General features: G+C 35.1%; 2 protein-coding genes and 1 long non-coding RNA gene across 4 annotated transcripts; 1 reads left to right on the top strand and 2 right to left on the bottom strand.

Moving 5' to 3' along the window:
* Nucleotides 1-6,989: 6,989 nt before the first annotated feature.
* Nucleotides 6,990-9,580, bottom strand: LOC137746209 (uncharacterized). Its single transcript, XM_068486288.1, has 2 exons — nt 9,445-9,580; nt 6,990-8,418 (listed from the first exon to the last, which is right to left on the bottom strand). The coding sequence occupies exon 2, from the start codon at nt 8,312-8,314 to the stop codon at nt 7,223-7,225; it is 1,092 nt and encodes a 363-aa protein (XP_068342389.1). The 5' UTR covers nt 8,315-8,418; nt 9,445-9,580; the 3' UTR covers nt 6,990-7,222.
* A 2,212-nt stretch (nt 9,581-11,792) lies between these two features.
* Nucleotides 11,793-13,295, bottom strand: LOC137746220 (auxin-responsive protein IAA20-like). The gene is made up of 4 exons (XM_068486297.1): nt 12,913-13,295; nt 12,340-12,632; nt 12,163-12,244; nt 11,793-12,022 (listed from the first exon to the last, which is right to left on the bottom strand). The coding sequence occupies exons 1-4, from the start codon at nt 13,233-13,235 to the stop codon at nt 11,971-11,973; spliced, it is 750 nt and encodes a 249-aa protein (XP_068342398.1). The 5' UTR covers nt 13,236-13,295; the 3' UTR covers nt 11,793-11,970.
* Nucleotides 13,296-17,512: 4,217 nt separating this feature from the next.
* Nucleotides 17,513-19,255, top strand: LOC137731433 (uncharacterized). Of its 2 annotated transcripts, XR_011068260.1 has the most exons (5): nt 17,513-17,727; nt 18,092-18,165; nt 18,260-18,327; nt 18,433-18,523; nt 19,090-19,255. It is a non-coding gene; the product is annotated as an uncharacterized lncRNA (long non-coding RNA). The 2 variants fall into 2 exon arrangements; XR_011068263.1 differs by lacking the exon at nt 18,260-18,327.
* Nucleotides 19,256-20,054: the final 799 nt, after the last annotated feature.

Here is a 20,054-nt window from a genome sequence, read left to right as displayed (position 1 = left end):
TGTGTATAAAACAGGTTTTTTTTTTTTCACTGAAAAAAAAATATTGACACATGCATTTTCACGTGTTTTTGTTTATAGAGTAGTGATTTTCGCACACTTTAATTTAGAAGAAGTGATTTCTGCACATCCTAATTTACTTCTTGTCACATCCCGCCCTGGGCCCCCACCACATCCCTGGCTTGACTCCACCGTAGTACGATATTACCCGCTTTGGGCCCCAACCATGCCCTCACAGTTTTGTTTCTAGAATTCATACGAGAACTTCCTAGTGGGTCACTAGGAAGGGTTGGTGTGTAATACTTTTAGTATTTTTTTTAATTTTTTTATATTATACTATCCTGTGTATAAAACAGTTTTTTTTTTTTTTTTTTCACTGAAAAAAAAATATTGATGCATGCATTTTCACATGTTTTTGTTTATAGAGAAGTGATTTTCGCACACTTTTATTTAGAAGAAGTGATTTCCGCACATCCTAATTTACTTCTTGTCACATCCCGACCTAGACCCCCACCACATCCCTGGCTCGACTCCACCGTAGCACGATATTACCCGTTTTCGACCCCCGACCACGCCCTCACGGTTTTGTTTCTAGGAATTCACACGAGAACTTTCTAGTGGGTCACCCATCATGGGAATGCTCTCGCTCCCAACTCACTTAACTTCGAAGTTCCAATGGAACCTGAAGCCAGTAAGCTCCCAAAAAGCCTCGTGCTAGGTAGGAGATGAGAATATATATATGGCTTACAAGATTCACTCCCCTGAGCGATGTAGGATGTTACAATCCACCCCCTTTAGGGGCCCGACGTCCTCGTCGGCATACTTCCGACTAAGGATTGGCTCTGATACCAAATTGTCACATCCCGGCCTGAGCCCCCACCACATCCCGGGCTCGACTCTACCGTAGCATGATATTGTCCGCTTTGGGTCCCGAACACGCCCTCACAATTTTGTTTCTGAGAACTCACACGAAAACTTCCCAGTGAATCACCCATCATTGGAATGCTCTTACTCCCAACTCACTTAACTTCGGAGTTCCGATGGAACCCGAAGCCAGTGAGCTCCCAAAATGCCTTGTGCTAGATAAAGATGGGAATATACATATAAGGCTTACATGATCCACTCCCCTAGACGATGTGGGATGTTACACTTCTCGTATGTTTTTGTTTTGTCAAGCAATTTGATTGAATAATTTAAAAAAAAAAAAAAAAAAAGACTCAAAAAATATAAATAAACTAACGTTTGCAAAAGAAAAAAAATATGTGTGAAAATCTTTTTTCTCGTTATATAATAACTTAGGCGATCGTTGCATACATGTTCACGGTAAAAATAATGGAGTGGCGCATTAATCAACTCAGTTAGTTTAACATTAACCAGTGCATGATTTATTAGTGCTCTGAGGAGCCTCTAATTGTTCTTCATGAAGTCATCTTAAAGGGGTGTAGTCAATTTGGATTTCATAGGATTTTAATAGATTTTGTTAAGGGACAGATTTTAAAGGATTTTAATAGATTCTACAATTCTACATGGATTTTGAAAGATTTATATGAATTTCTAATATAGATTTCTATGGATTGTATGAACTTCTTTTATGGATTTCTTAGGATTTGTGAGGACATTTTTCATGGATTTTTATCAAAGTTACAAATGGCTAATATATTTCTTCCCCAATTTTTATCTAATCAGATCTCATAACATATCGACCCAAAATCTCAGTAGTATCAAATTCATGTCAAAAATTGCCACAACATTACACACATTATACGAAAAGCAATTAAAACCAACAGAAACTTCATTAGACGAAAGGCGAAGGAAAAAAAAACTCAATCGATTCATCAGATACTTCTTTGGGGCATTTAAACAAACAGCTTGTAGGCCAAAATTGCATAACCCTAGTCCACCAAACCAGTAAAGGGAATTCCCGAAAAAAAACAATTTCTTTCCTTTCTGATTAAACAAAAACAAACTCAATCGCCATTTTCACGTATTGAATCCAGATCAACGAAGAACCCAAATTCAATTGCATTCATCTAACCCACCGAAAAACCTAGATCAACAAGTCGCCATTTTTAATTGCATTCATCTAACCCACCAAAAAATTGTTCCAGTTTTGATAATTAAAATTCTTTTCGACACCCCCAATAAAATTGCAAATGAGAAGTGGAAAGAGCACGAATTTTAAAGCAAAAAAAAAAAAAAAAAAAAAAAAAGATAAAATCCCAATTCAGAAAAATCATGTTCCAATTGTTACTCATCTTCCCAGAGGAACAAACCAAATGCAGAAAAAAAATATAGCAAAAATGCGAAATGCAAGTTTAGTGGGGAATGCTCGGAACTCATGCTAGGACAATTCATCTTCTATGTTTTGGCGTGAAAATAAATCAGATGGGGGAGGGTTGGATTGTTGATGGCATTTGGTATTTATACCACCCACCTTCAAATCCATTAAAATCCTTCATCCACCAAAATCCTGGCAAATATTTAGTATTCCCACTACACTTAGATTTGTATGGACTTTTTAAAATTTTAATTAATTATCCATGGATTTGGATGTATTCTTTAAATCTTCTCAAACCCTGATTTGACTACACCCTAATTTTAAAATCTTTTAAAATCCACCATCAAACTCCTAATTGACTACACTCTAATTTTAAAGTTAAAATACCATCAAATCCAAATTTGACTACACCCCCCTAAGTGTTGCTTGTCGAAATCTAGAATGACGCTACTCGTCTTTTGCCAAGCATTAAATAAAACGGGTTCATCGTTATTGTGATATTTGATCCAATATTATGTATAAATTTCTTTTATTTTTACATAACATTACATTATTAATCAGAATACTATGTGACGGTAAACTCATTTCATATAAACTGTTCCTATACCGTTATGTTCATAAAAAATAATGATAGTGGTATCTACACACTCATTTTATTTCTCTCACATTCCTCTTAATTTCGATTTTCAAATCAAATAAATTAAGAAGATTAGTGGCTAAAATTAACAAAGACGTGTTGTGGTAGAAAATGAGTGTGTTAATTGCACGGTTCAAATATAAAAGAAAAGGAGAGAGAAGATAAAGGCACGTGCTCACACAAAAAAAAAAAAAGCACATGAATGCGCGCTCCGCTGGAATGAAATGGTAGCTAAATAATAAATAGAATAAAGTGTTAAGTGCTAAATAAGATAAGTCCTTTAAATACTCTCAATTTATCGTCCATAAAAAACGATACGATATATACAAAAAAACGCTATATGTGGTGAGAGGCTATGTCAAATCATTTTCACGTGGCCTAACAACCAACCACATGTCAATTCGTCCTGTCGAAAGACATTTCAAAGGGGGACGCTTTGCAACAACCAATAATATCATGCCATTTTAAAAGAAAAAGAGGAGTGATTTCCAAGTAAATTCTGGATTTATAGTTCGTCAAACAATATAAACGCAATAAGTTTTTTTTAATCACAACAATATTTCACACTAACGAGTGGGTAATTTGTCACATCCCAGCTCCGTCGTAGCACACTTAATTTGGGAATGTTCTCGTTTAAACTCGCTTAGTTTCATAGTTTTGATAAAACTTGAAATCAATGAATTCCCAAAATGTCTCGTGCTAAATAGAGATGGGCATGTACATATAATGCACATCACTCTCTCTTCGTTGATCGATGTGGGATGTTACAAATTTGAGTTAATCCTAAAACTTTATGTGTAGAAGTTGAGAGGAATATCACTACATTATATTATTGTTAGTGTAAATGAGAGATAGATAAACTCTTGAGTGTACACAAGTGGTGAGGTGACAGATTTTCTTGCAGATCGGATAAAGCCATGATCATGTTTCGTACATACTCTCATAATTTAATATTAATCTATTCAATGCATGTTTACTTATGATTGAATTTGTGCTAACTGAGGAATGCATAAGTAAGTGAGTCCTATATATTGATTTTGGGTATGTCATGACTTAAAAAAAAAAGGTATGAGATAACCAATAGAATACTCATTCATTTTCACGATTGTTTATTCTCGCACCGATTCATGACTTATTCGATTATAAGTAACATGTCGTCGTCAACAATAACAACAACAAAAACTTTACGCTACTAAGTAAGGTTGACTGTATGAATCTTTGAACGCAACACCACTCGGTTATGCATCAATTATTCCTTTAGCTCCCGAATACTCTATGTTTCTTAATGTCTATTTTCAAGTCGTCCTAGGTGTTTCACCTCCTCCTTTAGTGTATGAATATCTAATAAATCTTTACAATGATTAAATTTTGTATAAAGCTCTTACTACACGTAGCATTAAAGTTTGATCCATATCTATCTTCCATAAATGAGCAAATTGTAAAGCAAATGGTGTAGGTAAAATTGGTACAAAAGAAGGAAAAAAAAAAGTAGTAAAGGCTGAATCGCATTTTCCTGGAAAATGACACTTTTGATGGAATTTTCGTGGATGTTTCAGTGCATTGGTGGTACCTGCAGTCCACATACAGGCCACAGTGATTGTTTTGCTCACTTCTTTATTTTAATTTCTTTCTTTTTTGTTCAACCAATCGACAATGACGTTTGCTTTTGTGCTTTTACAAGTTTTGTTTGCTTGGTCGCCAAATGGTGGGTGAGAGTCGTGAGACCTCCAGATAAACTGTTCGATTAATTCAACATCATGTTTTGTACTCGAAAATTTTCTGTGCAAGACATGTTTCTTTATTAAAAATTCTTTGTATATGACTTTTTTTAAAATAAATAACAATCGTGAAACTAATATTATATTCGTATTGACGATGATTATCAATAAAGTCATTATGATTTGTTTTTTTTACTAATAAAATCAATACATTGATGACATTTCGACAATCCTCATAATTTATTCAAATGTACACCATTATATACAAATCTGAAAATTTAAATTCATCTAACATTAATAAGTAGAACGGTGAGCATCACCATCACTTGATGACGGTCAGCAAAACATGTTCAATTTCTTATTTTTATTTCTCTTTAAGTTCTCGCATTTTTCTATGGCCAAAACAAATTCTCACATTTGGATGTGTGATTGTTTCTATCGATGTTGTTATCCGAAAAAGGATAGATAAGAAAACGTGTTTAGAGCATTTGTTCGTGACCGAAATGTGTCCTTCGCGGTTGCTTTAACATGCTGGATCATGACCCATCGATTTTAAATTAATTCAACCATAGACTAAGACCACCAATTATAAAATTCAAAAATACCAATTTTTCGTTACAAACGGCAAGATACTTTTTTTCATCAAGAAATGAAATATGATTAAATAGAGTGCCTATGGTCATAATCAGTAACAATACAATCAAACAAGAGTGCTCTTCTTGCCACGTACGACAAGGTTCTATCCCAGACATAAAAATTATCTATCTTAAAACCCATACTAAGTACTGCATCCACAACAAAGTTTGTCTCCCTAGAGTAAAAGTTTCAAAAAGCGTTAGGTGCTAGTCGGACGGAGGGCAGGGGCATATAGACATCTAGGTGAGGCCTAAGCGGGTTTTTTTAATTTTAATTAGATTTATTATATAACAAATAAATAAATATCTACTTATACTTCAAAAAATACATAAATTTTTTGGGATACATAAATAGAATGACATATAGATTTTAAAGTATTAGACCTATTAAAAACACGGGGAACAAGTGTTCATCCAAGTATTTAACAAATCACTTACAATTTATTGAATATATAAAATGCAAAATGAAAGTTATCTATTTTCTATCTAAGCGAAAATCGCGACATATGCGGGTGCCTAAACAGGTCTAGTCACTATTTCTTAATTTTCAAATACTTAAAGATTAATCAGGACGGTAGCTAGCTGTCTAAAATCCAAGCAACGCTAAGCGAGGATTTTTAGAAGAGTGCCCTAATGACATGTTTCCAAGAAATTGAGTGTCAAAATGACAGGATATTTACAAACCTACTTTTACGACGAATGGTTAATCCACTCATAATAAATTTACAATTTAAAATCTGACTGACTACAAATATAGATGATTTACACATTAACATTAGATATTATAATTATAAAGGAAAACTAATAAAAAGGGTTTGAAAACTTTGAGTTTTAAAGATAATGACAAAATAAAGGGTAAAGTAAATAGTATCATGTTTGACTTTTTAGTGTAAAAATATAATTTTTTTATTAAAATGAACAGTACGGTGAACTTTTCGTTAAAACTCTTATATTATAAAGGCCGAAAATTGTTAGATCAACTACTCGTCATGACGTCATAGAAAATATGAGTCCTCCCAACGTTCCAATTGCATTAAAAATTGATTCTGAATAGATAATTTAGGGTTGAACAAAAGTCAAAACTAATTTAGCCCACCTTAATTAACAATTAAAAACAAATGGTGGCCCCAAAACGCACTCTTAGACTTCAAAGCTTGAGTTTCGGGATGACCTGTTTGACCTCGGAAACAAAAGCAAACTACAAAGTTTGGATTGTAGATTCATATCAGCTAGTCCAAATATTTGACAAACAAACCACATTGGAAATTGCCACCTCTTTCCGAAAGATGATGTGCAATTATCATTTTTTTTATCTTTCTCATCACGCAACTGTTTGTTTTACCACACAACCAATTATCATTATGTGACTGTATTTTATCTCATGACCAATTACGCGATGATGCATATACATGGTGTGTATCCAACATGTTTTTATGCTCCATACTCTACTTTCAGATTGAGGAATGTAAAGGTTATCAATCAAAGTACGAAAAGCGCACGACGTTAGAACGAGAAGAGAAAATAACTCGAGCCAATGTTCGAGTACCAGACACCATGATGTTGAAATTTGCTTTTCTATCTAGCCATCCATGCATCTTGACGGATTCTGTGATAGTTTCGCTTTCACGATAACTTTTGCTAGTTGGGTTTCCCTTACACTTGTTTCATGGGAAACTTTTCAATAGTTGGCACAATTACATAGTCCGGCTTTATATCCATTAGAATGGCGAGCAAGTAAAAATAGTATTTCATCAATTTAATTATGACTGTTAGAAACAAAATAACGACCCTCCGCGGCCCAAACATGAATATTAGAAACAAAATCAAATCTTATAAAAGCTAAATCAGAATAATTGCTTTGCAATGGTGTATCCTTTACTAGCAAGTTACCGGGGCACATAGAAAGCTAAAATCAGAATAATAAATTGCTTAAAGTTAGTATTACCTACGAAACCTTTCAATCCTGTGACCTTAAACAGCCTCCAGGGAGAAGGAACCTAAACTTGTCTACATTCTTTAACAAGTAAGAAGGAAGATGAACTGCAGAAGTCGAACGGGGTATCGCTCCCATCTTCTTGATCAACTCCTTGAACGAGTACTCTTCAGGTAACATGTCGAAAAGATCATCTCCTCTACAAATGAGTTTCTGAATCCTTGAATGGTCAAGAAATTCTCTGCGCTTCACACGGTCTGCGTGGCTGTAAGCTGTCATCTTAAACACAAAATCTTCAATCCGCCGGAAGCAAAAACTGCAATGCCATCCTGCATCAGAAAATAAGTAGTTTGTCTGTCGTGAATGCTGATAGAAGGTACGAGGGCCATAGATGTGGGCTGTCGCCCGCCAGCTGCTATAGTCCACCGGGAACTCAAACGAGTACATGTAGTGCTTCAGCTCAAGATGCATTTTAGGTGGAATCCCGTCACACCACTGCAGCAATTTCACAGTATGTGGGCTTGGTATCTCATCAGTATCTGACATTATCAATATATCGCCATTGGAAATCCCAGCACGCCGAAGTAAAGCATTCATAGCTATACGTTGCTTTTTCTCAAGATCAAAGGGGTCTACATGTGATCCTCGGGGGATAATTACACCAGGAAAGACATCGTGGATGATTTTATCCTCGGCAAAGGCAAATCTGCCACGATTTGAAGCAAAAAAGAGAGGTTTCGGGATGCCAGTAAAAGTGGTATTTGCCTCAAAGATTACCAATTTTGTGACATAAGGATAAAGCTCATTCCACCTAATATCAAGCATGTCCAACTCATTGCTGAAGATGATGCCATCGAAAACACGTCGGGGTTCATCCCGTCTGGACCAGCCATGAAGGTGGCAAAGATGGTCCAAGGTGACATTTTCAGCGTAGTAGTGTGGGAGTCGTATGAAAGGGGCTGGCGGCTTGTCCCAAAGTGGTCGGAAGAAATACGAAATTTTCTGGTAATTTGTGAGGAGTCCAAAAATACATGTAGGTGCAACTATCAACAGTATCAAGCAAAAGAACTTAGGTGGTCTTCTTCTGGAAGGAGAGTGGGGAGATCGCATTGCCATGCCTCGTAGAATAATTATCAGGAGGGGTCAAGAGGGGTAATACTTAACATGCCTTTCCCAACTTAACTACCAACATGATCATTGCTCAAACAATCTTGGATCACCTGCATGAAATTAATATGTAGATTAGATGCTAAAATAAGAAGCCATCCTGATAAAATGCAGTAATGCACTTGGCATAAAAATTCAATGACAGTTATTTCAAACTGGATTTTGGCAAATGCCAGAAAGGGAAGGAACAAAAAATATAATCAATAGTTTTGAAACGTTGTTATATAGGAAGTGAAAAAAAAAGGCATAGAGAAACTAGAAGATCCCCTACAACAATCATGAATCCAAGTAGAATTCACATGTCTTTTGAAAGATCCAAAAGTCGAGATTAGCAAGGGTTTTGAAATTTTCCTTCGGAATGTTTATAGCAAAAGACAGGGGAATTAGTAAGGTGTAGGTTGAGCATTCCCTGCCTGGTACGAAACCGAAATAACAGCCTCAAGCGGTAATCTTATTGTGCACATCTGACTTAGATTCCAATCAATTCCTTCATCTTGTTTCGCTTCTGGGTCTTCGATTTAGGAGACCAAAAACCGAACTAACTTTATTCAACTAATTACGGTGATGGCGGAGTCAATCAAAGGGGCCTTTCTGCTGGAATTATAGCCGCGGATCTCAACATCCTAACTCATCCAAGGAGTTTTAAGTTAACACCCTAAACCCTGCACACTAATCTATGCAAGCAGCAAACATACTTTGCTTGCCTCAAACACTCAGTTTATTGTCTCTTCCCACCATTATTCATAGAGATAGCACAGCATCACCAAAAGCAAAGATAGATAATTTTCTACTAATTACGTTCTTGGATTGAGTGTTTGAAATTTAGTTAATTTATAAGTCAAACAAAAATTGGAATTTGCAAATTTGGGCGTAGCCAGGTTGACTAAATGTGCGTGCTACTTTAGGTACCAAAGTTGGAATTCTCATTCTTGTAAAATTATATTAGACTAGAATATTGCTCGAATAAAGGAAAAAAAGTTCAATCAAAACTCTCAACGCAAAACTTAAATTCAAAGAAGAATCCACCTTTATTACGGAAGAAAAAAAATATTTAATTTAAGAAGAAAAAAAAGTCTGACCTTGTTGGAGTTGCAGAGGCTGACTGGGTGAGGAACAATAGTTGGCCGCCGCGCGCTCATTACCGCCGTAAGAGATAAAGAGAAGGCGGATAATCCTATAGAGAGAGAGAGAGAGAGAGAGAGAGAGAGAGAGAGAGAGAGGGGTGGGGACAAGCCTGCAGGGAAGATCGGAGGAGCGCAGAAGCTGATCACCGGGGGGGGGGGATCGTCTACAGATGCAACCTCGTACACTTCGAGTTAACGACTTACACATGCAGTTGTGAGAAACGTGGCAATTTTTCATTTGTGCGTTTTGAACAAAGATGGTTTGAGCGCAGGTGAGACGGTGAGTAGGTAAATGCTGGCACTCACAATGGTGGCAGATTCACGAAGCTTTGGAATAATCGGCCCAACGTGGCTATTTATTGGGGATCCATATAGTTGAAATTTGATCTAACGATTGAAGTTAGTATAACTTTTAAAGTGCGTCTCTATTTATAGCCGTTAGATTAATTTTCAATAACACAGATTCTTTGATTTAGAGAATTAAGAGAAAGAGATCCGGACGGAATGGTTTTTTTTTTATTGGGGAATATCCAACCGGAGCCCACGCAAGATGGATGTGACTTGCCTTGAAACGACACATTTGCCCTTGTTTTTGAACGACCCATAGATCTTTTCATTGACTCGCTCTCTTATCTTTCCAACACGCAAAAGGAGTGACTTCTTTTCACTCGCAAAGAGGGCACCCTAATATAATGTATTTTAAAATTTTATATTTGTCCGCAAATGGTGGATTGACCCGGTAAATAAAAGTTTATCAACGCACTCTTTTTTATTGAAGAATCAAGAATGCAAAATGACCATTTGAAGTGTTAATAACAATTTTTTTCGAATATTGAAACAAAAAACTTCACACCAAGAACTAATTGATAGGTAAATTTCAACTAGTATTAAACGAATATTGAAGGTGCTGTCGCGTTGAATAATGATCGGTAACGATTTTCACGTTCCGTTTTCTTTTTGTGCATTCCTCCGTTTCTTGACTGTTGTCTTTTAATTTACGCAAACCAACTATAAGAGAAGAAAAAAAAAAAAAAAAAACAAACAAACAAAGAGTGCATAAGAAAAAAGGGCGTTGCCAAAATCACATCGGGTGAAGACTTGAGCCCAACATTTATTGGTGGTCGAACGGGGAAAGCTTCACAATTAAACCCAACAAGAGCTTGGCACACACAAGCCCACTAGATATATACATATATGCATATATAGGGGTTAGGGATGCGAGTTCACAAGCCCACTCAAGACTTTGGATGCGAGTTCATAAGAGTCGAATATGCTTCTACGGTTTTTACTTTTTTAGGGAAATTCCTAGTTTTTATTCATTTTAAGTTTTAATCTTTATTTGTTTATTTATTATATTAGTTCCTAATCCACTTCATCAACTATATTATTTAATGATTAAAAGTTTCCATATCACTCTTAATTAGGAATATTGGATGTCATAAAATCTAAAGGCTCAGAAGAAATGTAAAAATATTTGTCCCTTTATCATATCCCTATATATAGAGGAAACCTTTAAGAGGATGGATCTCAATTTTTTATAAAAATGGGGATTTGTTATAGGGTTCACACCACATCAAACTTTAACGATACGAACCGTCTATATTCAATTTGCACCTTATAGAACATCCTTGCAAAATATTAGCCAAATCGGAAATGTTTAAGACATCTGATTGAGTTCAAAGAAATTTACGAATACTTTGTTATATAAGAAACAATGAAATTTTATCTTGATAATTAAATAAGCAAATGATTTCGAATTGAATTGAATTTTTGTAAGGATAATCTATGAATCGAGACTTACAAAATAGACGGTTCGAATTACTAAAGTTGGCCCCACGCCTAATTCATACTTTTTGAATATGCCCTAAGGATTCCCATATCCTAACCGTTTATCGTACATTATGTGGCAAGTTTTCGTCAGATATTATGTGTTTAATTTTAAATAAAAAAAGTCAAATAATTTATGACCACACGATACACGATGAATGACTAAGATGCGAAGATCCCTATGATCTCCATAATTTGAATCAAAATGAGATCCAAATCATATGTAAGAGGTAAAAATTAATGTATACATGGCACTAATCATATTTTTTTTGTGGGAAGACAGTTCGATAGTGGATCATGACAGTCATAGTCATGTAAATCGAATGATTTAGAACGTATTTTTTCAAGTTGAAAGTGCGTGTTCAATTCCCTTTCTCTAACATTGTTCGTATAAGAAAAAATATGCAAGTTATATGGACATTTAGCTATAAGATATAAAACATTAATTTTACTATTGTGGGGGAAATTTTAGGTGATTCATATGTTATACAACTGAACTGATTATGATGTTCTATATTATAATTCCATACTATTATACATAGCAGTCATTCAAAAAATCATCTGCAACAAGTCTCATGGGCCTATTAAAACTAGCTAGAGCAAATTGTTCAGTCAAAATCTCGATGACCCATTGACAATCTCCTGTCACTCCCACTAATCACTTCTCTTAAGCAAGTTCAGACGCTGCACCGACCGGATGAAATTTCTGCATAACCAAAATTAAAACATGTTCAGTTTCTTAATCACAGGCTAATTGAACGGAAGTTACAAAACCCTATACGTTAAATAATCTCATCGATGTATAATACTTATATAAATATTGTTCAATTAGTTGATTAATCGAACCTCCAAGGAACATCTTGAGCTAATAGCCAGTCTCCTTCTCTGTCTTGATAAGTGAGCTTATAGTTTTTCGAATCCATCTGACCTGTTTCGCAAAGAATTCCACACGTGGAAATTGTTAAAACTTAAACCCGAAAACAGTGGCACGTCAATGCATGCGTGGCGCTCTGAAGTACTTACATTTGTCAAACATGTCCATCAAGGTGTCTGTGAGTGTTTGGAAAGATTGGTGGAGGCTCAAGTCAATCTTTCTTGCTATTCCCACTCCCTCCATTTTCACCTTAACGAATGTAGAATTGTTGTAGTACTGGTTTGAGTTTGATGATGAACCTGATCTGCCACCGCCACCACAGCCGTTAATATTTCTCACCGTTCCATTACCACCACCGCGGTTGTTGTTGTGGTGGTGGAAGCAAATCTCCTTTCTCCATGACTTAATGGGCGGCCACCCTATCAATCCATCTCCATCATTTCTATACCAAACCAAATAACATGGACCAAATTATTAATTTATTGTTATGAACCTTTTTTGAACAAAAAAATTATCAAAACTGTGGATTAATTAAAGAGATAAATGCGCGTTAAGTCAGTTGATCAAGAGAAACTTGATCAACTGTCTCTGACTCTCACACTTAAAGCTCGAATTTTTAATTTTTACATTAAAATTATTTAAAATATATATCATTTTGTGAAGATGAAAACTTTGAATTAGAGAGAGAAACTGACATTGAAGAAAGAGATATAGATTATTACTTGATGACAACGGTAAAGCGGGAGTTGCAGTGTTGGCGTTTATGAGGGTTGTTGTCGTCGTCCTCCTCGTCACCGTCGTTGTTAGGTTGCTTGTTCCAAAGCAACAAAGGCAGCGTTCGAGGCACGGCCGTTGCACTAGTAGTACTAGTCTTGTCGTTCTTGCCATCAACAAAAGCTTGCGCAAAGCTGCATTTCTTGTAGTTGTCATTAATACTACTACAAACCCTAGCTTCGTAAACAAAGCTGTTCAAGTCGAAGCCCTTGATTGGCGGAGAAGGAGGAGGAGGAGTGCTTGGAAGAGCGAGACCAAGTTGAAGCTCCATATCATGTAATCCAATCCAACAAGAACAAACAAAAGATTACCAATAAATTATGAGTTACAGAAACAGAAAGTCTGGGGTTTAAGGGGTCTGGGTTTCTTGCTTTAATATATATACGGAGTGAGGGAGAGAGGGAGTGGGATCGTGGAGGGACTAATTAGGCAGGGATGGGGGGACAAGATGGCGGTGAAGGGCGGGGATGGGACAAGGAGTGCAGGGAACATTGGCTAAGATTGTCGGTATCAATGCTCCACTTTTAGCCGACCCACTTGCCCCTCATTGCTTTCTGAACCCCCAACACTATATTCAGAGATAGATCTTACTTCCCCAATCCTCACGCGCATCAAGACCATATCTTTTACACACGTCATCAAATACAGTGAAAAAAATATTCTCCCCTCCGAATCTCTCTTTCATTTCATCTCTTCTAAATTGCATCAACGTTTTATATTAATTTTTTTATAAAAATAAAAAGAACAAAAAAAAAAAAAAATATAAGAAAAGGAAAGGAAAGTTGGATGAAAATAAGACGAGAGATAATCATACTTTGTTGCAGATATCTGGAATTCAAACACTCTCAGTCACATGACACCAGTGAAGTTGGATGTTTTTGGAGAATGACACACTACTAGAAAATATAATTTTGCCGACAAATTATAAACCGACAAAGCAAAATTTTGTCGGCACAAGAGTCCTTTCTCGACGAAAATTTTAATTTGTCGGCTAAATACTCACGATAGAATCAATTTATAACACCAATCTTAGCCGAGAAAATTGGAACGTTAGCCGACGATCATTTTGTAGGCGTAAATTTGATGCCCTGACAAATTTTGTTTTGACGGGTAAACTTTGGCGGGAACTTTTCCCGTTATATTGAAATATTAGCCGATGATGTGAGGCAACAAAGTATTTCATCGGCAAATTGATTAAAGAGGCAATAAAGTATGTCATCGGCAAGGTAATAATAACTCTACGTGAGAGGTTTTCACCAGTGCACCTTTCCATTTTTTTCCGAGGAACGCAATCAAAGCTCTTGGCGACTATTTATGCTCTCATTCTGTCTTTCTTGTTTCTCTATACGGACGGGAGCATATATAGATAAAGAGATATCTAGCATTTCATATTTCTGGATTGTAGTTTTATGCCATCAATAATCTATATTGACAATTTGATTTCATAATATGTGAGTGTTTGGAAAAATAAAAAATTCCTTATAGTATTAGTCTTGCAACTTAACCCAATCTCTTTATGTTCGCTTCCATATACATTCCATGCAAACTAACTAATATTCTCATGCGAAAAGTATGTTGTAAAACTGTAAATCTAGATCAAGTAGTGAAAAAGTTCTTCTTATCAATTCTGACTCCAAACTACTTTCTAGCAACAGATAACTTGGTTTAGGTTATGATCAATTATTAGTCAATTAGTCAATTACAATTGTAAATTTGAATATGGTTGTATGTAATCATCCATTATAAAAACATAACATATAATTATAAGAACAAACTTATAAATTTGCCAAGGCAATCCAAACCTACATCCCCCAATTGCATGATCTCCCTCCCATTTCTTCCTAATCCTATTTTGCCGCCACATGATCTCCCTCCCATAATCGGTTCACATCCCCCAATTGTCGGTTCACATCATGATCTCCCTCCCAGTTGCATGCTAATCCTATTTTGTCGCCTCATGATCTCCCTCCCAATTGCATGCTAATCCCGACTTCCCTCCCATATTATTCTCTCGCGCCATCCGATTTCAGTTTGATAAGGATTCTTATTTATGAAAAAACTTAGCGGGGTCTTTACCGCTCAAAAATAATTTTAACGATTTCTATCGTAGGTTTATATATTAGATGATTTTCATGGATTTGAACGGTTTAGATTATGAAATTCGTGCGCCTAATAAACAAACATTCATACACTACTAGTCTATTAGAAAATATTAAATGTGCAAAGATATAATAGATTCACTAACAATTAAGAGTTTATTCATACTTTCATTAAATATAACATAAGATTTTGTGGTATCCACTAGTGTAAATATTTTAAATTGAAGATCGAGTTCATTCATTGCACTCGTATAGGGTCAATGAGTGTAGCTGTAAAAAATCATCAAAATCGGAGTTAAAATAACCGTTAAATCGTGATTTTTCATTGATAACCGTCGAAAAATTTTGCCCCATTACTTGATCTCTGAATGTTTGTTTTTTGCAATTTTTGGTGTATGTGATCTCGAAGTATATACAAACATGTTTGACGGTTGGATCGTTGAAACTAGTTTCGTAGAATGCGTATCCCATCAAAATAATAGATTCACTAACACTAAAGAGTTTATTCATACTTTCATTAAGTATAACATACGATTTGTGGTATTCACTAGTGTAAATATTTTAAATTGAAGATCGAGTTCATTCATTGTACTCGTATAGGGTCAAGGAGCGTAGCTGTAAAAAATCATCAAAATCGGAGTTAAAATAACCGTTAAATCGTGATTTTTCATTAATAACCGTCGAAAAGTTTTGTCCCATTACTTGATCGCTGAATGTTTGTTTTTTGCAATTTTTGGCATATGAGATCTCGAAGTATATACAAACATGTTTAACGGTTGGATCATTGAAACTAGTTTCGTAGAATGCATATCCCATCAAAATAATAGATTCACTAACACTTAAGAGTTTATTCATACTTTCATTAAGTATAACATAAGATTTTGTGGTATCCACTAGTGTAAATATTTTAAATTGAAGATCGAGTTCATTCATTGTACTCGTATAGGGTCAAGGAGCGTAGCTATAAAAAATCATCAAAATCGGAGTTAAAACAACCGTTAAATCGTGATTTTTCATTAATAACCGTCGAAAAATTTTGCCCTATTACTTGATCTCTGAATGTTTGTTTTTTGCAATTTTTGGCGTATGTGATCTTGAAGTATATACAAACATGTTTGACGGTTGGATCGTTGAAACTAGTTTCGTAGAATGCGTATCCCATCAAAATAATAGATTCACTAACACTGAAGAGTTTATTCATACTTTCATTAAGTATAACATAAGATTTTGTGGTATCCACTAGTGTAAATATTTTAAATTGAAGATCGAGTTCATTCATTGTACTCGTATAGGGTCAAGGAGCGTAGCTGTAAAAAATCATCAAAATCGGAGTTAAAATAACCGTTAAATCGTGATTTTTCATTGATAACCGTCGAAAATTTTTGCCCTATTACTTGATCTCTGAATGTTTGTTTTTTTCAATTTTTGGCGTATGTGATCTCGAAGTATATACAAACATGTTTGACGGTTGGATCGTTGAAACTAGTTTCGTAGAATGCGTATCCCATCAAAATAATAGATTCACTAACACTGAAGAGTTTATTCATACTTTCATTAAGTATAACATACGATTTGTGGTATTCACTAGTGTAAATATTTTAAATCGAAGATCGAGTTCATTCATTGTACTCGTATAGGGTCAAGGAGCGTAGCTGTAAAAAAATCATCAAAATCGGAGTTAAAATAACCGTTAAATCGTGATTTTTCATTGATAACCGTCGAAAATTTTTGCCCCATTACTTGATCTCTGAATGTTTGTTTTTTGCAATTTTTGGCATATGTGATCTCGAAGTATATACAAACATGTTTGACGGTTGGATCGTTGAAACTAGTTTCGTAGAATGCGTATCCCATCAAAATAATAGATTCACTAACACTAAAGAGTTTATTCATACTTTCATTAAGTATAACATACGATTTGTGGTATTCACTAGTGTAAATATTTTAAATCGAAGATCGAGTTCATTCATTGTACTCGTATAGGGTCAAGGAGCGTAGCTGTAAAAAATCATCAAAATCGGAGTTAAAATAACCGTTAAATTGTGATTTTTTTTTTTTCGATTTTTTGGTGATGCGATCTCGATGGATATACAAACAAGTTTGACGGCTGGATCATTCAAATTAGTTTCGTAGAATTTGTATCCTATCAAGTTCAATGGTGTGTATGTATATATATATATATTTATTATGTAGATTTAAATTTATTTATTTTGTACGTATAACACTTACGAAATTTAATGGTATGTATGATATGAATGATTTGTAAAGATAATTGTTAGGGTCAAAGCACATAACTACTAAAGATTATACATAACAAAAAAAAATTGAATAAGAACCGTCTATTAAAATTAGAAATCAGTACAAGACAAAATTTAATTGCATGAATTGCTAGCCAGTGCTATTTGAATGCAGCATGTCACTCACAATTCTAAACTTTAAGAAAACAGTATTTAACAAATTAAAAGGAGGCGCGGAGTTGAAAAAAAAAATTAAGAATTTAGTCCTTGAAGCAGTTAACTCTCTCCGTCCCACCCTTCTCCTTCTTCCTCTCCCGCTCCACCTTCATCTCCTTCTCCACCTCCATCTCCGTCGCTGCAAATAGACAGACCGACAGCAACCTTCCGGTGGAAATCGAAACCATCGTCAAAGTCAAAGCCTAAAAAGGTTTTTCCCTCCTAATTGTTATCTTCAATTTACGTTTCTGATGGATAAACCCATCAGTTTTCTGTGTAATTCTCTTAGGGTTTTCAATTTTCTTTTTCGATTCTTTTGCAAGTATATTGTGGGTTCTTCCCCTTCTAATTCTCATATGCAATTGTTTTACCTTCCATTCAATTTTTTTACTGGGTTCTTTTGCGAGTGTATTGTGGGTTCTTTTGCGAGTATATATTGTGGGTTCTTCCCCTTCTAATTCTCATCTGCAATTGTTTTACCTTCCATTCAATTTTTTTACTGGGTTCTTTTGCGAGTATATTGTGGGTTCTTCCCCTTCTAATTCTCTCTAAATTTGTTCAATTTTCCTATACAGAGGGCGGTTACAAGGCTGGGCTTATATACTGAAGAATCTGATTATATTCTAGGCTAGCTGCTTTCTTTGGTAAGGTATGTTGTTACACCGTCACCCTCAGCCTATCTTATTCATTGTTTGATTGCTGGTCCTAATGAATGTTGCATGTAAAATTAAATTTGTAAACAGGGAGTAGATACTTTATATGCCATGGACAGGGAATGGATACGAAATCTGAATCGATTTGTATAATATTGGTAAAAACAATGTCCCTTGACTTTAATTCCAGATTTCCAATGTAATTATTCGATATTGTGGTTTACGTTTGACATATTTGTTTTTCCTTTCTATAACACTTGCAGGTTGTCTATGGCTAAGTGGAATTCTGAGCTAGATAGCTTACAACTGATATCAGCACGGCATGGAGACCAGTGTGAGGATCATTCATGCCAGGTAATTTTGATATTTGAGGATTAACTTGATTAGTAGATGTCTATATCTTCTTGTTTACACTGATAAAGATTATAAACAGTGATGAATTAGGGTGCTTTAGTATCGTTTATTTATGTTTCCAGGTGCATATGCTTATGTTCTAGAGTTATAACCTACTTAGCTAGGTTGGTAGTGTTATGTTTATATACATTATAGACCTTGCAAGGATTTATATCATCTACTTATCATGTTGCCTTGTTTACAGAGTGTGAGAATCATGTTGCCTTGCTGTTATGTTTATCTTGTTGTTTACAGTGATGAATTACGTATAAGTAGTTGATGCTAACTTGATTATTACCTGGTATCTATTAAACATGTAATTTTTCTAGGTTGTGATGCTGCATGGTGTTGGTAAGTTAACTTGATTAGTAGATATCTTTATCTTGCTGTTTACACATTTATGGTTTCATAAGTTATTTGTTTAGAAATACCACTCTAGTGTGGCCTTGCATTTCCTTAGTGTCAATGATATTTAGCACCCTTAAAGTTTGCTAATCAGGTTTTTTTAATTTGTTTTTCTTCTACAGTTGTTTGATACTGGAATGTTTCATGATGATCCTAATCGTTTCCCATTTTCATGATGCTGAATATCAACGTGATGAGGACTATAGTGAGAATGGTGATACTTAAGGATATTTTATCTATATTATAGTAATGTCGAAATGAAAATATAGATTTTTTTGTATTTTGTAACTAAACTGAATTGTGAACCTTACATTATTTTAAATTACATGAATTTTGTGTTGTTCCTACATTAATTCTTCATTCACGCCCCTTCTCGATCTCTTAAGCTTGCTTGTTTGTGATGGTTAAAAATATTATTAAAAACAAATGTGAATAAAAATTAGAAAATATTGGACTTGACATGTTTTGTCGACAAATGTGAATAACAATTAGCCGACAAATGTTTTTGTTCACAAAAGATTCAACCAACTAATTATTTTGTCTACACAAGTAATTTGAGCCAACAAACCAGTTTGTTGGCATAGGACTACGTAGCCGAAAAACCATTTTGTCGCGACAAGATTACTTAGCCGACAAAATGTTTTGTCGCGACAAGATCACTAAGCCGACAAATAACTTCATCGTGAAAAAACAACCTATGTTGACAAAATATTTTGTCGCAATGTTGGTTTGGTGACGGGCACAGTTTGACGGCTGAGATTTGTCGCCTTAAAAATGAGCCAATGAAATATTAAGATTCGTCGAGAAAGATCTTGCGCGACATGCTTTTAGCGACAAAATTGCCGACAAAATTTTTTGTTGGGAAAGGCTCTTTGCCGACGAATTTTGACTTTTGCCGACAAACTAATTTTGTCGGCAAAGTGGAAATTTCTAGTAGTGACATTATGATGTGTTGCTGAAATTACTGTAAAATAGTAACTCTCTGGACGTCTTTCTTGCCGGTTCCCATAACCACTTAAAAGCAGATCGGGGACTTGCATTTCCCATTCAGGTAACACCCTAAAGTCAAACGACTCAAAACTAATGC

The sequence above is a fragment of the Pyrus communis genome, chromosome 1 (assembly GCF_963583255.1).
Source record: "Pyrus communis chromosome 1, drPyrComm1.1, whole genome shotgun sequence".
Classification (NCBI taxonomy): Eukaryota; Viridiplantae; Streptophyta; class Magnoliopsida; order Rosales; family Rosaceae; genus Pyrus; species Pyrus communis.
This window is presented reverse-complemented; position numbering and strand designations above follow the sequence as displayed.

Coding starts and splice junctions, on each gene's coding strand:
- LOC137746220 (XM_068486297.1), bottom strand. CDS start 13,235: ATGGAGCTTCAACTTGGTCTCGCTCTTCCAAGCACTCCTCCTCCTCCT. Junction 12,633..12,912: donor CGCTTTACCGTTGTCATCAA/GTAATAATCTAT, acceptor GGTTTGGTATAG/AAATGATGGAGATGGATTGA. Junction 12,023..12,162: donor GCTCAAGATGTTCCTTGGAG/GTTCGATTAATC, acceptor TTGGTTATGCAG/AAATTTCATCCGGTCGGTGC.
- LOC137746209 (XM_068486288.1), bottom strand. CDS start 8,314: ATGGCAATGCGATCTCCCCACTCTCCTTCCAGAAGAAGACCACCTAAG.